Below are 20,051 nucleotides of genomic sequence, written 5' to 3'. Positions count from 1 at the left end.
TTAAATCCGGTAGCCAAGAGCCCCTGACTAGCCCCAGGGCCATGAACTCAAATGTCTGCTGCCCCACAAGGTGACAGCCACACCCAGTGAGGCCTGGGCCCTTGGTGAGCTGGGGGAGGAGGCCAAAGCCTTGGAAGAAGGGGTGTTTTCACCCACAGGCTCTGCTAAACCTGCACTGGAGAGCCAACCCCAGGACTCTTAGAGAATGAACACAGTTACCCACAGCGCTGCCGGGCTCCCTCACACCTTCCACACTATACAAGTCCCAGTGACCTTCTCCCATCGACCAGTTTACCCAGATGGTGGACTCGGTTCAGGCGGCCACACCCTTCCACCCAGGAGCCCCTCTCCACATCAATCTGCAAGGGACTCCTTCCAGGGACCCTGATGCCAGCACACAGGGGTCTGGTTCCTGGACACAGGAGCCCACTGGGGCTGATCCGAAGGGCGCGGGGACCCACCTGGCTTCCGCTGCCGTGCACGATGTTCTCCGGGGTGTCATAAATCTCGGACTCCATGTGAACATTCTGGTTTTGCTCATGATTCACTTGCACCCTCAGAATTCGAAAGGAAGACCCGCCAAGATCCAGGGCAATGAAATCTCCCTTTTCTGTTCAGGGAGACAACAGGTATCACATCAGGCATCGTCACAGAAAGGCCCCAGGCGTCTGCCAGCTTCTCGACAGGGTCTGCACCCCCCATGCAAACCTCATCCAACCACGGCCCTGTCTGGAAAACAGGCCAGGGAAACCCTCCCAGCCCAGCGTGCAGCAGGCCAGCTCCAAGCAGGGGAATGCAAGTGCTGATCTCTGACAAAGCCTCACCCCAGCTTCTCTGATTCTCTATCCCCCCTCCCCGCCCCAGAGAGCACTGTTATTCATAAAACAAAAACAAAAACATGGGGTGCCTGGGTGGCTCAGCCAGTTAAGCATCTGACTTCAGCTCAGGTCATGATGTGGTGGTTCATGAGTTCGAGCCCCACATCGGGCTCCATACTGTCCGCACCAGGCTTGGGATTCTCTTTCTCTTAAAATAAGTAAATAAACTTAAAAACATTTTTTAATTAAAAATAATAAATAAAAACAGCATTTCAACTCAGAGAAAACCCCACAAATCTGAGCTCCACCCCCCCATGCCTCGAGCTCCTTCCATATCGGCGAGGCCACACCTCCACTTAATCCCTGGGGGGTTTTTTAATTGTAAAATATACACAACATAAAACTTACCACTGTAACCATCTTTAAGTGGTATTAAGTACAATGTTGTGTAACCATCAGCACCATCCATCTCCAAAACTTTTCATCAGCCCTAACACGGTCGGGAGGTCTAGAACCATTGAACAGTCACTCCCCACTCACCGTCCCCTGGCCCCTGGTCACCACCTCCCTACCTTCTGTCACTACAGATTTGCCTCGTCCAGAGATCTCACAGAAGTGGAAGCACACAATATTTGTCCTTTTGTGTCCGGCTTCTTTCACTCTGCGTTGTGTCTCAAAAGTTCATGTTATAATATGTGTCCTTCCTTTCAGAGGCTGACATTCCATTGTATGTAGCTACATCTGTCTGTCCACTCACCTGGCAGGTGGACACTTGTGTTGTTTCTACCCAGGGAATGTTTTTTACCAGAAGTCCCTTTAGTCACTTAAGAGTAACTGGCTCGATATGGTTACATCCCTCAGGTCCAACATGTGCAGTAACTGGGGTGCGCCTCAGTCTTACAGATGACGAGAGTGTGCACCGAGGCCACCAGACAGCAGCAAGGGGGGTGGCCGTGGGAAGGGTCCCAAACCATTAAGTCACCATCTAGCTTTCTTACCCTGTGTCACATTAGTAATTCTCACATATGCTTCCAAAAAATCAGTTGAAGTCTGTTAATTTTACTACTGATGTGACATCCCCATTGTCCTCATGTCACGCCAGGGGGGAATAGCCACCCCTGCCATCCTGAGCCCCAGTGGTCCCCTAAACTCTCAATCCTATAGCAGTATAAATATAAGGCTGCTTGGAATCTCACTTTCCTAGGGAAGCATCCATAATATTCCATTTTTAGGTAACAGCACTATTGAGATATAAATCATCGTCATACAATTCACCCACTTAAGTGTGCAATTCAGGGGTTTTTATTTTTAATTTTTTTCATGTTTATTTATTTTTGAGAGAGACAGTGTGAACAAGGGAGGGGCAGAGAGAGGGAGACACAGAATTCAAAGCAGGCTCTGGGCCGTCAGCACAGAGCTTGATGCAAGGCTTGAACTCACGAAAAGCGAGATCATGATCTGAGCCAAAGTCAGACGCTTAACTGACTGAGCCACCCAGGCACCCCTCCAATGGCTTCTAGCATATTCAGTTACACAATCATTGCCACAAACCACTTTTAGAATGCTTTCATCACCTCAGGAAAAAAATCCTTTAACTACTGCTTCTCAACTGAGTCCCTCTTCCCTCATTGCCCTAAGCAACCATTAATCTACACTCTGTCTCCGTAGATTTGTCTCTTCTGGACAGTTCATATGAATGGAAGCTCTTATGACCAGCTTCTTACACTTAGCAAAACATTTCTAAGGTTCATCATCTTGTCACATGGCCAAACAATAACCCACCATATGGACATACGTCATTTCATCGACCCACGTGTCTGCTGATGGGCATTTGGGTTGTTTCTACCTTTTGCGTATCATGAACAACACTGCAGTGAATATTTCTGCACGAGTTCTTATGTGACCCTGTTTTTAGCTCCCCTGGGTATATACCTAGAAGTAGGGTTGCTCTGTCAAATGTTTACCTTTTTGAGGAACTACCACTGGTTTCTGAAGCAGGTCCACCATCTTCCGTCCCACCAGTGATACATAAAGTTTCCAATTTCCCCACATCCTCAATACCAATCATCATCTATTTTATTTTGATTTGCATTTCTCTGGCTCATGACAATGAGCACTTTTTTCAGGTGTTTCTTGGCCATTTTTCACCTTTTTGGAGAAATGTCTATTCAGATACCCTGGCTTCTTTTAAGAACTGGGTTGTCTTTTAAGTGTTGAGTTGTAAGAGTTCTTCATGTTCTAGACGTGAGTCCCTCTCAGACAGATGACTTGTAAGTATGTTCTCCCATTCTGTGGGGTTTTTTCACTTTTTTGATGGTAACTTAGGAAGCATAAAAGGTTTCCATTTTAACAAAGTACAACTGATCTATTGTTTCCTTTTGTTGGTTGTGCTTTTGCGGTCCTATCTGAGAAGCCACTGTCAAATCCAGGGTCAGAGAGACTCACCCCTAGGCTTCCTGCTATGAGTTTGATAGTTTCAGCTCTTAAACGTGGTGATTTGATCCAGTTGTCCCAGCGCCATTTGCTAAAAAGATTGTTCTTCCCTTTATTGAACAGTCTTGGCACCTTTGTTAAAAATCAAGTGACCATAAATGGGTTTCTGAACTCTCAATTCTTTTTCCCTCCAATTCTGAGATATAAATGACATACTGAACTCTCAGTTCTGATCCACGAATCGACTATCCTGTGCCAGTACCACAGTGTCTTGATTAATGTGGCTCCGTAGTAAAATCTGACTGGAAGTAAAAGTCCTCCAACTTTGTTCTTCTTTCTCAAGACTGTCTTGGCTATTCTGAGTCCTTTGAGCTTTTTTATTTTATTTTTTAAGGTAATAGTTTAAAAAAAAGAAGACGCATCTATACATTGATTTCACCAACCTGTAAGCTCTGACACACTGCTCTATTTCTGGAATGTAGAACAGTGTCTGACACACGGTAAGAGCTGAACAAGTACTTGAACTAATGCGGGTGGGAAAGAATCAGTGAACAAACCAAAGAATTCTCACATTGGATTCTCATGATTCTTATCCTCTCAAGTTCCTACAGGGAAAGACGTAGGCCTCTGTGCATCTACCCACGGCACCCCGGGGCGCTTGGTAGCTGCTTAATCACAGGGGTTGGTGGCTCATTCATTCATTCATTCTTTCACTCAAGGTACCCCTGCTTATTGTTCATTAAGCACAAAGCAGTGATGCCACTGGTTGGCTGGTTTTTTAAAGAACAGAATTATTGAGAATTACTCATATATTATACAATTCATCCATTTCATTTTCCTAAGTTTTTATTTTAATTCCAGTTTTTTACCAGTCACCCACTTTAAAGTGTAGAACTCAGTGGTTTTTAGTATATTTGCAGAGTTGTGCAACCATCACTGCCACTAATTGTAGAACATTTTCAGCATCCCCAAAATAAAGTCCGTACCCACGAGCAGTCACTCTCCACTTCCTGCCAACCCCTCTCATGCACCAGCAACCACAAATCTACTGTCTGTCTCTATAGATGTTCCCACTCTGGACGTTTCATATCAACACACTCGGACAACAGGTGCTCTGTTGCGGATGGCTTCTGTCACCTACTACATGTGACTTGTTTTCAAGGCTCAACTGTGTTGCAGCGCGTATCAGTACCTCATCCCTTCCAATCACTGAATTATATATATCCCATTGTGGGAAGATACCACGTGATACCACTGGTCTTAAACTGCTTCGGTGGTCTAGAGGAAACAGACCAAGGGAGAAGGCTGGGAAGCATCGGGTTTGTAGGGAATTCTGACCCTGACTTTGTGGGGTGCTCAAATCAGTTTACAGTTTTCTTTGCCTCTTTTTTTTAAAGATTTTCTTTTTAAGTAATCTCTACACCCAGCGTGGGGCTCAAACTTACAACCCCAAGATCAAGAAAGAGTTCGCATGCTCTACCGACTGAGCCAGCCAGGATCCCGTTTGGAGTTTTCTTACAGCCCCCGTCAGAATCCTAACCCCCATGGTGCTCACTATTACTGCAGCTAAAAAATGGACTCAGGTATGAGGTAGCTCCTCCCAAGCGGATGAATCACTAGACTATCAAAACCACTGTATTTTACCATCGGCTAACATGCATTGAGCCCTCCTGCACTCCAGATGTTATGTGCTTCATATGCATCATTTCAAACTCTCTCAACCCTATGCAGCAGGTACTGCTGTGATATCCCCATTTTGCAGGTGAACAAGTAAAGGCTGGGAGGGGCTAGTGATCAGCCCGAGCACACAGCCGGTAAGCGGCAGAGCCAAGACGTGAATCCAAAGCTCAGATTCAGAACCACTGGTGCAAACTGCCTGCCGGACAGACCTCGTGGACAAGTATCCCCACCCACGGGTGATGACAGTGGAGTGAGGCTTTAGCCCGATGAGAATGGCGACCTTTCTTGCCAAGGCTCCTCAACATCCACGACTTGTTGCAGCTTTTGGTTTTGTTCTGCTTCATTCTTCAGTGAAGAGCCATGGAAACTCAGTATGGGAACAACCAGAAACCACTCGGGCAACAGGAATAACAGGCACACCGGCGCAAACGCCGTGCCAGTGTGAAATGACGGGTGCTTTTTGTTTTGTTTCAACACTTTTCCTCAATAGGCTTATGATTCTCATGTTTAAATAAACATTTGTCTATTTCATGTTTTACACAGATTTTTACATCATAACTTACAAAACAAAATAGCATGACCAATTTTTCGGTTGCTAGCCTGGTCAACAGTCTCATTTTTCAGCTGACTCAAAGGCTTGAGTGGAAGCAGGTTCTTAGCTCAAGTTCCAGGTGTCCGTGGGGGATCCTGTTTACTGGTATCAGTGTCAACACAGAGCGGGTAAGAGCTCTCGGCCCTGCAGCAGGAAGGGGTCAGGTTCCAGGCAGCAGCTCTGCAGGACCCAGGCCTGTAGCTTTTCAAGCAGAAGTGAAAATGACCTCAGCTGCTGATAAGCAAATCTGGGAGGTGTCTGATCTTAGGGCACATGGGGCTGGCCCCCACTTCCGCAGCTCTGCCCCGTCCCAGCCTCCCGCGGTGGTCTGTCCACCCCGCTCTCCCCTGCTCCTGTTTTCAACAAGTACAGGTCAACGGGGTCCCGGAAGGTTAGGGTCAGAGACGGCAACCAGAAAAGGTGACCTTGAGATGTCAAGATAACACTAAATATGGGACACAGCTGCAAGTGGGAGTGGACAGATTCCAGGTTGGGGGGTGGCCTTTCCCTGAAGGCAGTTTACAAGGGGTCACTGTCAGCCCGGTGCATTCCTGATCCTTCCCTGAGCATGACCCTGGTTCCAGGGTGCGTTTGTGATTGCTAAAACAAATGGCAGCCTCCACCTCCTTCTGTAAATCATATTTTCAGCTCAGGAGACATGGGACAAACATTAACTCTTCTTCTCGGTTGATGGACAAGGAAGCTCCAACCCGTCCTACTGAAGGACTTGTTCGTGGTTACCCCTGTGGCAAAGCCAGAGGCCCCCACCTTTTCTCAGGGGCTCATACACTTGCAAATATTGTGATGCTCATTATGTTTTAGTGTATATATCTTATCTTCCGAAGGCAAAGACAGTATTTAACATGCTAACTTCCTTCCCTGAAGGCAAAGACAATATTTAACATGCTAACTTCCTTCCCTGGGTGCTAAGTCTTGCACACAGCAGGCCATCAGTGTTGGCAGCTAGTTCAAAACAACTGCCTGGGGCAAAGGCACGTCTGTTTGGTCCTATTCTCTGCCAGACAAAAGACACCCCCCTCCGGCCCGCCCCCAAAAACTCTGCTGGCTATCTAGCAACTCTTTAGAGAACCATCCTCCCCACTCTTCATCTGAGGTTGGGGGTAAGCTGCTCCCGCTCCAGGGGGACCAGGGGGACGAGAGCCAGAAGCAAGATCCAGGAGGGTCCAGAGTCACCTATCCTGGGCAAGATGGCCACATGACCCAAGTCAGCCAATCGTCACCCTCTCCAAACCCACGCGGGGATCACTAGCTCCGACGCAGGCATCAGCTGAGGCTACCAGGACTATTTCCGCCACCACCCGGGAGAGGTGGCCTTTGAATGCAACCAACACACAGACTGAAAGAACGATAATCAGGTGAGTCCTGAGATACCGAAGCCAACTTACAAGATGATCTCCCAGTTATATGAACCTAAAATGTTGCTCTTTTTGCTAATACAAATTTGAGTTAGATTTCTTTCAGCCACAACCAGAAGGCTCCTGAGTTCAATATTCTTTAGGCCATGAATCCCCCAAATACCTACTTGCCCTCCATAACCAAGGGCATCTATTTTGCCTCTGGTTGGTTCCCCAATTAGAGCTGTGGTGCCCCGTCAGCCCACTGCGGAGGCGCCAGACCTGTGGTCTGTGGGCGCGTCCACATTTTGTTGGGTGTTGGGGTGGGAGTGACACAGCCTGCCTTTGCTTGCCCCTTTTTCTCTGCCTCCTCCCCCTAAAACATCACAGGGATGCCAGTGCATTCTGGAAAATTCTGGATCACTTTTTTGAGGGCTAGACCTTCACATTTAGGCCTGATAGTGGGGATCCTCTGGCCACATCAGCTGGGAAGAGCCTTCCCAAAGAACTCCTACAAAGTTGGTTATGAGAGGACGACAGTGTTAAGGAGGAGGAGGACCCACTGGAACTCGGTGGTTTGCAGTTTCCAAAGCACTTTCATTTGATCCTCCGCAGCCCTGTGAAGCAGGGAAGGCACGCTTACCATGCCTATTTCAGAGATGAGGAAATGGGAGGTTTAAGAAGTTAAGTGACTCCTCCAAGTCAGACAGATAATAAGCAGCAGAGCCAGAGATTAATCTAGTGTTCTGGACTTTCCCCACCCCCTTTAATTTCAAGTTCCCTTCTTCTTCTTTTTATTAATATTTATTTTCTTTTTTTGAGAAAGAGAGAGCATGAGCAGGGGAGCGGCACAGAGGGAGACACAGAATCTGAAGCAGGCTCCAGGCTCTGAGCTGTCAGCACCGAGCTGGACGTGGGGCTTGAACCCAGGAACGATGAGATCATGACCTCAGCTGAAGTCAGATGCTTAACAGACTGAGCCACTCAGGCGCCCCAGTTCAACTTCTTTTTATAGCACTGGGCTTCCCTCCAACTACCTCTTCTGGTTAAATCACTGGCCTCAACCTTACTTCCTGCCCCTGCTGCCTCCTACCTGCAACTTCTTCCTGCATTTCCCATTCCCACTGAACCCAGGAGAACCGCTCTTCCAGAGAAGGCTCATTTAACAAAGCATCTGAAGGGTCCCCTGGCAACTCTCCACTTTATAATGACCACCATTATTACCTGCACATAGTGGGAAACAAACATGGGGACTGATGTCTCTCTCGAGCTCAGGCCTGCACTGGATGGAAAACAGGGCACACAGAAGCCCCCCCTTCGTGAAATGCCCACAAATCACACCCTGCTGAATGAATCGAGTCTGTACGTGAGATATAAGGGCTCCTCCTGGTCTGCAATCCAGCTACCTGATGAGAGTTCTACACCTTCATCAAAAACCCAACCAGGATGCTAGGTGTGCAGATTTTACAGATGGAGAGAGTTTCTGAGATGATCCGATCCTCTTTGCAGAGAAGGGAACAGAGACAGCGAGAGGTAAGCAACCAGCCCAAATGCCATGGGAACGGAAAGAGCATTTTCTTTCCTTTGACCAGAAAGTAGTCCTATGGATGTTTGGGGGCTCAAAAAATTAACTGCGAACAGACCACAAATCAAAGATGTTCTAACTTATCCTTTGGGTAAAAAGTATACTCAGAACCAGGAGTCAGAAAGAGGGAAATATTACATATTCAATTTACCCTCAAAAGCCTTGCAATCAAATTGGTATTTCCAATATCCTTACTGATAAATAAGAAGAAGAGAGAAAAGGGGGGAGGTTTCATGAACGAGACCCAGAGTGAGCCCGGTCTTCTGAGAGAAGCGAGACCCAGAGGGCCAGCCATCCTGCAGACCAGCAGCTCAGAAAAGGGACTTCTGTTTAGCCAAGTCACCAAAGTAAAAAGGCTTCAACAGTCTCTTCCTTCTTTTATTTATTATTCATACCTTTTTCTATTCCAGACAGGATATGTAGCAGCTAAAAGCCACTTTAGAGTTTAAAAAAAATATTAATGTATAGGTTACTGAAAGGCAATTAAAGAAAAACCACTGCTCATAAAAAAAGTCCAAAGGAGAAAAAAAAATAATAAAAATGTGCTGATACATTTCCAAAAAATCAGTAGTTTCAAGACAATGCGTCCAGTCCCCCAGGCTCAAGGTCAGCAGGAAAAGGAAAGGTTTGTTCCTCCCTACAACTTGGAAGTCACATCATCCCGAACAGGCAGAGGCATCTCTCCACCTCGCTGAGTCCAATTTATCCCTCAGTGGTTTGGGATTACCACTAATTCTGCAGCTGACTAATTATACAGATGAAGCAGTGATTAACATTTAAAAAGGGAACAGTGCACAGTTTACCATCCAGGAGACCCTTTCTGGCTACTCCAGGGGACCTCCTGGTTCTCGGTGGATAAAGGAGTGCAGAGGAGGTGAGAGTAGAGGCATTTCCATCACAAAGGGGCAAGGAGCGGACTGACCGGGGTCAAGTATGCGAGGCCTTGGCATCAATGTCAATGCCTGAGTGGGCCTGTGGGGTCCATTCCAAATGCAGTGTGGGCCCCGGGCCCTATGAACTGAGCCCAACCATGAACATTAGGTACCATTATAAGGAGAAAGGCTACAGGATGTGTTAGGGCTGCACTGTGTACCCCAAAAAGATACACTGAAGCCCTAACCGTTGAGACCCAGAAATGTGACCTTATTTGGAAACAAGGTCTTTGCAGATGTACTCAGGTTAAGATGAGGTCCTTAGTGCAGGGGCCTAATCTGATTGGGATCTTTGTAAGAAGAAAATGCAATGACACAGGCAGAGACTGTGGCTGGGCTGCAAGCCCAGGACCCGCAGGTCTGCCCCAAGGACCACCTGCCACCGCCGCTGCTGCCGCCAGAAGCCAGAAGACAAGGAGGTGGGGGCAGGGCTGAATGGGTGAGGCTGGGAGAGGCGGTGAGGCAGGGAGAGGTGCTGAACGCAAATGGGATTCCGGCCCTGCACAGGAAGGGGCGCCTCGTCCTTCTATTAGCACTTCTCAGGGGCCCTAAATATTTGGCCCCATCCACACTGGAGAACAGAGAGGCTCAAATGGTGGCACAGGGCCCCGGCTGCTGGCTCCCGTGGAACAAAGCCATGGCGCATTACCACGTGTGTCCTCGCACTTAAGACACCGCTGTCAGACATGCCACTGTTTTGCGCAGCCTGAAGAATGAACACTGCCGATTATGCTTCTAGGATGCAGTGATGGCACAATGCACTGCTGATTTCAGAGACGTTCAAAGTAAAACGTGTCCCAAAATAGATGAAAATACATAAGAGAAGATCACAAGTTAGGGGGAAAGGCAGGTAAGCCAGGTCAAACAGACTGCTTTTCTGCAGGACGGCTCAGGGCCTAGAGAGTCTTGGCAACTGTTAGGAGTGTCTAAGGGAGGCCTGCAGAGTGTTTTTGCCACATGAGTCTGAATTCTGGGGCTTATTTTGAAAAGTCACTGATGGGGGCAAATGGCTAGATTATGAGTATGGTTGGATCACCCTTAAACACCCTCAAGTCTGGAAAGGTTTCCTGAGGGACTGAGGGAGAGCACCACCTGCGGACATTTGGTCCTGGAATGCCATATGGTCCTTGGTCACCTTAGCCCTGGGCCGGTCACACAGGATCAGGTGCCCTGCGGGCATCAGGGGTCCCTCGGAGTCTCCCAGCAGAGCCGGAGCAGGACCCTCTGGGCTGCCCACACCCACATTCCCTCCCCTCTCTGTTGTTTTAGCTGGAAGCAGGCACAGCCAGGCCTCTCCCACAGAACTCCGCTAATCCTGGAGAGGCCCAATGCTCCTAGAGGTGGGTGCCATCCGGCGCTGGGAGAAAGCAGGAGGGAACCAGAAAGCCAGAGCTATCTGAACAAAAACCCAGGGCCTACCACAATCCCATTACTCTGATGACCAGAATTTCTTCGGTCATTATTTAAAAGTCAAAAAGTCAAAGTAACCAATACCTCAAGGAAAACAAAAAGATGGAGGTAGGATAGATTTCAAATAGTCATGAAACACACGAGATGTCAATACCAATGAGTACAGCACGCATGCCTGACCTGTGGCCCCAGAGCAGAGCACACGCCCTCCATCACGTCCCCATAATCTCTCTCCCTCCCTCGAGCGCAAGAGGTGAGCCCCAGGCTAGGGCACGGAACACCAGTCGGAGCAGGATTCCTGTGGGTGTGCCAAGCTGGGCCAGGCACAGCCCCCGCCCCTGCCAAACAGAACGCCTCCACCGGGCATGCCAAGCTGTGCCCTCCCAGCCTCCACTCTGCCGAGTGCAGGAGTTACGCCCTCTGCTCTGGGGAAGGGGGACTGACAATCCACAGGGAGCCCCCGACTCCCCCCTGTGGGACATGAACCACATGGATGCTCACTGACAGGGGACTTTTTTCTTTAATTCTTTCTACCTCCCCTCGACAGGTCTCTGCTTTAGGGGCTCTCTTGATTTACCATCTATAAAAACTTTTTAGATAGGGACTTGAATCTCCCCACCTGGCCACTGGGATCACTACTTATCTGAAGGGAGGTCTTAGTGCCCTGGTGAAGAGATTTTCCTAAAACAAACTCTTCATTTGTTCTGGAGACTTTGATGTTCTGGAGACATAAGAGCAACCCACAGAGCATCTGTAAGATCCATATGCACTCCCCTTTTCTATCATAAGCCACTAGACAGTCAGTCCATTGAGGGCAGGTCAGCCTTGTCCACCTACAGTATCTTCAGTGCCTGGCACATGGTAGGTGCTCAGTAGGCCTATGTTAGACAGATGGATGGAGGATGGATGGACAGACAGATGGATGGATGAAGGATGATGGATGGACAGACGGATGAATGGATTGATGGAGAATGGATACAGGATGAATGGACAGACGGATGGATAGGTGCATGGATGGATGAATAGATGGAGGATGCTAGAGGATGGATAGACAGACAAGAATGGATGGAGGATGATGGACAGATAGATGGATAGACGGATGGATGGATGGATGGAGGATGGATGGAAGATGGATAGACAGACAGATGGATGAATGAATGGATGGATGAAGGATGAATGGACAGATAGATGGATGTATGGATGATGGCTGGAGGATGGATAGACAGACGGATGGCTGGAGGATGAATGGACAGACAGATGGAGAGATGAATGGATGGATGGAGAGACAGATGAATGGATGGATGGAGAATGGATGGAGGATGGATGGAAGATGGATAGACAGAGAAATGGGTGGATGGATGGGAAACCAGATGAATTAATGAAAAGTGAATGACTGAGTGAAGGAATGAGTAAATGAATAAACAAATGAATAAAAGTAGGAAGGATGTTTCAACAGAGAATTCAGCCCTCAGAGCCCTATCTCTGGGTGACAGACTCACCTGAACCATCAGGAATAGACCTTACAAATGTTGGCAACATCTTGACTGTGGCTGTTGGATTATAATCTCGGGAGAGGCCATTCTTCATCTCCCTCTTGAACCGAGTCATGATATCCAACAGAGTTTCATCGGAGAGCCGCATGGCATAGAGATACTTGTCAATCTGGGGGGAGGATGAGAAAGAAGGAGAGTGAGGCCAAGGCTCAGGTACACACCTGTCTCAGACAACCCAGATCCCACAAACTCTGACCACATGATGGGAAGTCATTCAAATGCCATCAGCCATGTTATTCAGAACAGTCTTGCAAATACACCAAGTCCCGGGTCTTCCTCCACATGACTCCTTCCCTCTGTGAAAAGTGGCTGGCTCGTCCTCAAATGGGTGGCAGTGTCACAGAGGTTAAGAACAAGGGTAGCCAGAGCCAGCCATGCAGGGTTCAAATCCCAGCACCATCACTGAATAGCTGTGTGAATTTCCATTTCCTCGACTGAAAAACTGAGATGATAAATAGAGCCTCACTCACAGGTGTGAGTTGTAAGATCAGATGAAATGGAGCTGCACTGAGAACACAGGAAGTGCTCAATAAACATCAGCTGTCGGTATTAATGTGAGAGAGTGGTACTGCAGTGTCTCCTCGGGCATGATTTCTAGGTACATACGTGGAAACAGAGGCCAAAGGGCTGGAATCCTTCAGGACATGGGGCAGCAAGTCTAGAGTGGAAAGACCTCAACCCTGCCATCCCCAGAAGGTATGGAGACAATCCCCAGGCTCCCACGCCCATGGGCCAGGGCCAATATGAGCATATGCCCAAGTCATTCCAAGTACTGACCCAACCTGCTGCCCTTCCCAGGTTCCCTATTCCCCTCAAAGTTCCAAGGCTCCTAACCTCAGGTTCCTTGGAGTGTCTGTCACTGGTTGTTCTTCCTTCATAGTATCTTCCCATTTAGTCTCTCAAAAAGTATTTATTGGGCACCTCCTATGTGCTCAGCTCTGAGTCACCTTCTCCCACCATTCATTCTTTTGGTGACTCTTTGGCAGTAGGAAGCCCTGAGAGCCGTGTGTCTGGACCCATTCCTTATCCCTGACTCCTCAATCATTCACTGTAACGGTTTTCCATCCTCAGTCTCACTCCTTTCCAACCCATCCTATACGCCACGGCCATGTCCACCTTCTTAAAACGCAACCCTGGCCGATTCATTCCCTTGCTCAAAGCCTTGCAGTGTCTTCCCACGTCCACGGCACTCGACACTCTCCAGCTGTGGCTTCATGCTCTCTCCACTCTGGCCTAAACACCTCCACCATTCCTCTGGGTTCCTGGGCTTCCCCACTGCAAAGCCCTTCCTTCTCTTCCCAGCTGTCTAAATCTCACCTACCCTTCCAGGGTCAGGTCAAATCTCAGCTCCTCCTGCAGATGCTGGGGTTCCTCAGACTGGCGAGAACCCCTCCCTCACCACTGATCTCTCCACAGGATAGCCTGGTTCCCAGCTTTCTGTACCTGTCACCTTTACAGTGTCTGCTCCATTCACCTTGACCTACCAGTGCCTTGCACGCAGCCTTGCACACCAAAAGCTCCCGGTGGGGCGAGAGACAAGATTTATGACCCAGTGAGGCTGAAAAGACCTTGATGTTTATTTGCTTCTGAGAATGGCATCTCGTGCTCATTTTGCAGGGTGGCTGGAAACGTCCTGACTCAAGGACATGGAGTCCCGGGGCCCTAGGTCATTTTTGCATATTTCTGGCCCGGGCAGCCTTCTTCTCGCTCTGGTCCCCTGTCTTGTGCTCCCCCAGGCCCTGCCTGTCCCCTGCCTCATAAACAATCAGGACACTGGCAGGAGTCCCCCAGTGTCCTCTGCGGCCAAAGACAACCCTGTCCCCACCCTCACCCCCAAGCTCTTCTAGGCAACCACCTTTTCCTTTCCCCTTTGTGACAGAACAATGCAGAGCAGGAGCAATCAGAAACCACAGAGAGCTAAGGAGAAATTGCCAGAATCAGGGCCCTAGGAGGAGACACACTCTGTTCTACCCTCTAGGCTGGCATGAGCCCAGCAGCTCCTGCTGTCATGGCGCCCACAGTCTGGCGGGGGAGAGGCAGTCACGAAACAAGTGTGTGTGAGCAGCCACAGGAGCACACGGGACACGACTGAGAAGGCTTCCCGGAGGCGTGATGTTCAAGTGTGCATCCAGGCACAATCAAGAGCATGTGTGCAAGCCAAAGGCAAGGGGAGGGGGGTTTGTGCAAGGCACAGAAATGAATTTGGTATAGATGGAGCACAGTGTAAAAAGTGAGGCAACTAGAATGACTGTCAGGAGCTGTGCAGGATCTTACAAAGCACGTTAACAAATTGAGACTTGATCCCAAAGCACAGGAAGCCTTGGGATGACTTTAACGAGTATGTGGCAATGAGATTTGTGTCTCCGAGAGATCAACCTGCCTGCTGGAAAGAGAATGGATGAGAAGGAGCAAGACTGGGCAATAATCAATAATCACTTACTCTAGCACTTGGGACATGCTTCAACTATCACATTCCACGCCCTGCATCGTGTTTATTGACGTGTCCATCTCCTCTGATAAAACATGTGAGCTCCCTAGGGAAAAGAACTCACCAAGTTGCCTTCCACAGAAGAGGAACGTAATGAATGTGAAATGCTAGGATACAACTTTATATTATGGCTCACAGTGTAATGAGCACTTTCATATCGAAGTATGTCATTTAACCTTCAAAGCAACCCTATGAGAGAGACACTCGTTTTATTGTTTTTTGTTTTTCAAATTTCTATTTAAATTCTACTTAGTTAACATACAGTACAATATTGGTTTCCGGAGTAGAATTTAGTGATTCATCACTTTCATACACACCCAGTGCTCATCACAAGTGCCCTCCTTGATGCCCAACATGCATCTGTCTAGCCCATCCCCCAACCACCTCCCTCTATCAAACCTCAGTTCTCTATCATTAACAGTTTCTTAGGATTTGTTTCCCTCTGTCTCTTTTTCCCCCTTCCTATATGTTCATCAGATTTTGTTTCTAGGCGTGTCTGGGTGGCTCAGTCGGTTAAGCGTCCGGCTTTGGCTCAGGTCATGATCTCACAGTTCGTGGATTCCAGCCCCGCATCGGGCTCTGTGCTGACAGGTTAGAGCCTGGAGCCTGTTTCAGATTCTGTGTCTCCCTCTCTCTCTGATCCTCCCCTGCTTGCGCTGTCTCTCTGTCTCTCAAAAATAAATTAAAAAACATTAAAAAAATTTTTTAATGTTTCTTAAATTCCTCATATGAGTAAAATCACATGGTATTTGTCTTTCTCTGACTGATGTGTTTCACTTAGCATAATACACTAGCCCCATCCCTGTCATTGCAAATGGCAAGATTTCATCCTTTTTGATGGTTGAGTACAATATTCCATTGCTTTTATATATATATATATATATGTATGTTCATCAGTCATTATGTGGGACAATCCCTCTCAAAAGAGATGTGTTAACTGGGCCAAAAAGAAGGTACTAGGTTAGGGCGGAACTGGAACTCAGATCTCATGTGAGTGAGAGTAAGCCAAGGGAAACCTTTTCCACTGGTCCTTGGGAGCTCAAAAGGCACCTCTGAATCAGCACAGATCCTGAGGCCGGGGGTGGGCTGGCTGGGCACTGGCCACACCGCCCAACCAGGGAGCACCCAGGGCGGGACTCTGCAGGGCCGAACCGTGTGGACTGGGGCCCTTGAAGCAGCCCAGGGAACACGTGTCAACAGACACTTGCAAATACTCCCTGGGACCCAGACTGCCCAGCGCCTCCCTGAACAGGGGGCCTGTTCCCCTGGTCCAGACCAGCCCTGCCTGGCGGCTGGCTGGGCTGCCCATCTGCCCGGGGAAAGAGGCTGAGAATGGGTAGTGGGGAGAGGGAGAGAGGGTGTCAGGAGGATCACTCCCCTCTCCCCTGCCCCATGTGCTCCAGAGAGCAAGGTGGGGCTGCGCTCAGCAAGAAAGCCAGTGAGAGAGCTGTTTTCTCAGGTGGGGCCAGAAGCCCAGAGGCGGAGGAGGGCAGGGGCACGTGGACTTGGAAAGGGGCAACTTCTGGGGCTTGGGGGTTTGGCCAAAGTCTGCGGTCTTTTCAACTTTTCTACATCTACACAGATTCTTCTTCCAGATTTTTCCTCTCCTCTCGGCCTCTCTCGTTCTCACGTCCACTTCCACAAAGCCTCTCTCTTCCTTTAGGATTCTGCCTCCAAAGTGTTGCCATTTTGCTGCTCTGGCCGAATGCAGGTGCCCAAGGAATCCCTCCTGTCCTCCCAGCACTGCCTCTACATTTTGGTGATGGGAGGGAACAGCACAGCCCTCTTCTGGAGGCTGGAGGCCGCAAGCTGCAAGCCTCAGCCTTTGGAACATGTGTCACAGGCTGGGGACTCCCAGGAATCCATGACAGGAACCCCGGGCCCCTTGAGTGCTACTCTAGCACAGGGTGTCTGAGGCACGCATGCAGGATTCCAGTCAGATTCCGAAGGAAATTGGGGGGTGGGAAGAATGCCAGGCTCCCAGACACCCCGTGGGGTGCTGGGTCCTGCAGACGCTAGGCCAACACTGACCAAAACCCCCTCCAGCCCCCAGGCACCTTCCCCCATCTCCTGAAGCGAAGGCGCCCTACTAGGGGGCAGATACTTGTCCTGGACTGTCCTTCTTGGAGACCAAGAAGCCTGGAAGCTCTGGGCAGCTCCAGACGCGGAAACGCGGCAGGGGCACGAGCAGAGGCCAGTAGAGAGCATGCGGCCTCTTCCGGCCCAGCGCGGTCCAGCTGAGCAAAGAACCCAGTGGCCCCTCACTGGGCAAAACACAAACATTTCTGTGCCTGATCTCAGCCCCACCCCCTGCTCCCAAAAGAATATGCACAAAAAACCAATTCAAGACTGGACATGCCCAAGTGACCAAGCCCTCGTGGCGGGAGGCATGGTAAGCCCTGGTGACCCGGGGATTCTGACCCCCTGTGGAAGGTGGCATGACCATGGAAATTTTTCACCCCTTCTCTGATCTACATTCCCACAGGGACCAAGCACAAGGCAGACTGAAGGTGCCCAGCACAGGCCTTTAAATGAACTTTCCAGGGCACCTGGGTGGCTCAGTCGGTTAAGGGTCGACTCTCGGTTTTAGCTCAAGTCATTATCTCATGGGTCCATGAGTTCAAGCCCCATGCTGGGTTCCATGCTGATGGTACAGAGCCTGCTTGTGATTCTCTTCCTCTCTCTCCCTCTCTCTCTCTGCCCCTTTCCTGCTCATTGTCTCTCTCTCTCTCTCTGAAAATAAACAAACTTAAAAAAAATAAAATAAAACAAACTTTCCAAGTGAGACACTCTACTTGCAAAGAAAATAAAGGAGCTGGCGGTAGAGGGTTAAGAAAAGTCTTGCTTAAGGACAAGGCCAGGATTTCAACATCAGATTCACTTCTCTTTCTTAGGGAAGCTGACTCAGGAGAGAACCAGCCCGGGTGATGAATGTTATTTTGATAATAGCTCACATTTGCAGAGGGCTTTGCAATTTATACACAGGACTTTTTTTTTCTTTTTCTTAAATAGGCTCTACACTCAGTGTGGACTCTACAAGTCCAACGCAGGACTTGAACTCATAACCCTGAGATCAACACCTGAGCTGAGATTGAGCCTTTTTTATCCAGGAGCCTTTTTTACCCAGGACTCTCGCATACATTATCCCATGTGGATGTCCCAGAAGGAGAAGAAATGAGCTGATGGGTGCCAGGTGCAGGCATGAGGTGGGTGCTTGATGCTGTAAGCCCTCCTTCTGCCTTAGCAACCCAGGCACGCAGGCAGGAAGGGTATCGCTATGTCCATTTTATAGTAAACGAAACTGAGACCCATGACTCACACAAAGTCGTATGGTTTGCAAGTGGCAGCCAGGTCTAGATGCTAACCCCTCATTTTGGGCCTCTATGCATTTCTAGTATTTCTCTTATGGGACAAAGAACGTGGGGCTGTGGATGAAGAGAACTGGATTTGAACCAAGGCTCTGCTGTTTATTAGCTGTGTGACTTTGGAAAGTTACTTAACCTTGCTGAGTCTTTTAAAGGGCAATAATAAGGCTTGCACCTCAGAGAGCTACCAGGAGAATGTTAATAATGTGCCAAGAACAAGGTAAACATCAAACAGCATTTCCCACCCTCCCATTCAAATGACCAAAAGAAAGGCCATCTCTCTCCATGCCCTGTTTAACTAATAATCACATGTCCCTGACTCCTTTTACCTAAATACCTAGAGAAATGCATTGATTACCAAACATTATTGACCTACTCTATGGATGAAAGAACTTATAAAAGTTGATTGGCCATATGCCCGAAACCACAACAAATTAAAGACTCTGGCAAAATTCCTCCGAAACATTGTACTATTGTATTAAACAGTAAATTATAGTAACAATAAGTAGTGTATACTTACTTAAAAATTCACACAACACATAAATGCATCATTCTTTCCCCAATCTTCCCAGAGAAATCCTGCTAAGAGCTTTATGCACTAGGATGGTTTTTCTACCTAAACACTGGTACATACAAAGCATATATTTTTTATTTCATTTTACAAAAATGGAATCATAGCTGGGGGGTAGGAAAAATGGAATCATAAACACTTTTTGCCTTGAAGTCTTAACTCCACCTTCCTAATTCCTCCAGGACCTGCCTTTAGACTTGTACTAACACGGGCACCAGGGTGGCTCAGTTGGTTGGGCATCCAATTCTTGATTTAGGCTCAGGACAAGATCTCACAGTTCATGAGTTCAACCTCTATGCTGGGCTCTGTGCTGACAGATCCTGCTAGGGATTCTCTCTCTGTCCCTACCCTGCACACGAGTTTCTCTCTCTCTCTCTCTCTCTCTCTCTCTCTCTCTCTCTCTCTCAAAATAAATAAGTAAACATTAAACATTTTTAAAAGGGGGCACCTGGGTGGCTCAGTCAGTTAAGTGTCTGACTCTTGACTTTGGTTCAGGTCATGACCCATGGTTTGTGAGTTCAAGTCCTGCATCGGGCTCTGTGCTGACAGCTTGAAGCCTGGAGCCTGCTTCGGATTCTGTCTCCCTTTCTCTCTGCCCCTCTCCTGTTTGTTCTCTATCTCCCTCTCAAAATATATAAAAATAAACTTAAAAAAATTTTTTTAATGTTTATTTTTGTGAGAGAGAGAGTATGAGCAGAGAAGGGACACAGAGAGAGGGAGACAGAATCCAAAGCAGGCTGCAAGCTCCAAGCTGACAGCATAGAGCCCCATGCGGGGCTCGAACTCACGAACCCTGCGTGAGATCACGACCTGAGCTGAAGTCAGAAGCTTAACCAAATGAGCCACCCAGCCACTCCAATAAAAATAAACTTAAGAATATATACATATAAATGAAAAATTAACTATTAAAAAAAAGACTTGCACTGACAGTCATACTTAGATTTCCTCAGGACCCTGCCTGGTTCAATAATGAGGCACGGACCAGGCAATGTGGACACCCAGGTCTGCCTCTGGAATTGATATCCTATAGGCACCTCAGTTTTTCCATCCAGAATATGGGTATGTTCACATGACCTTGAACTATAAAGACCTGCCTCTTTTTTTTAATTATTTTTTTATGTTTATTATTGAGACAGAGAGAAACAGAGCATGAGTGGAGGAGGGGCAGACAGAGGGTGACACAGAATCTAAAGCAGGCTCCAGGCTCCGAGCTATCTGCACAGAGCCCGATGCGGGGCTCGAACTCACAAACCGTGAGATCATGATTTG

At 48.3% G+C, this 20,051-nt stretch overlaps 1 protein-coding gene across 2 annotated transcripts in view; it reads right to left on the bottom strand.

Annotated features, from left to right (window-relative positions):
• The window catches only part of HK1 (hexokinase 1), an 81,156-nt gene that overhangs the window by 35,696 nt on the left and 25,409 nt on the right, over positions 1-20,051 (bottom strand). For both annotated transcript variants that reach the window (XM_029931805.1, XM_029931806.1), the window contains 2 exons: positions 12,305-12,467; positions 462-610 (listed from right to left, as the gene is read on the bottom strand). In XM_029931805.1, the coding sequence (XP_029787665.1) occupies positions 462-610; positions 12,305-12,467 (312 nt within the window). The remainder of the gene's footprint in view (positions 1-461; positions 611-12,304; positions 12,468-20,051) is intronic.

Source organism: Suricata suricatta, chromosome 2 (genome assembly GCF_006229205.1).
Source record: "Suricata suricatta isolate VVHF042 chromosome 2, meerkat_22Aug2017_6uvM2_HiC, whole genome shotgun sequence".
Classification (NCBI taxonomy): domain Eukaryota; kingdom Metazoa; phylum Chordata; class Mammalia; order Carnivora; family Herpestidae; genus Suricata; species Suricata suricatta.
Note: the sequence above shows the minus strand (reverse complement) of the source record. Positions and strands in the feature narration are given on the sequence as shown.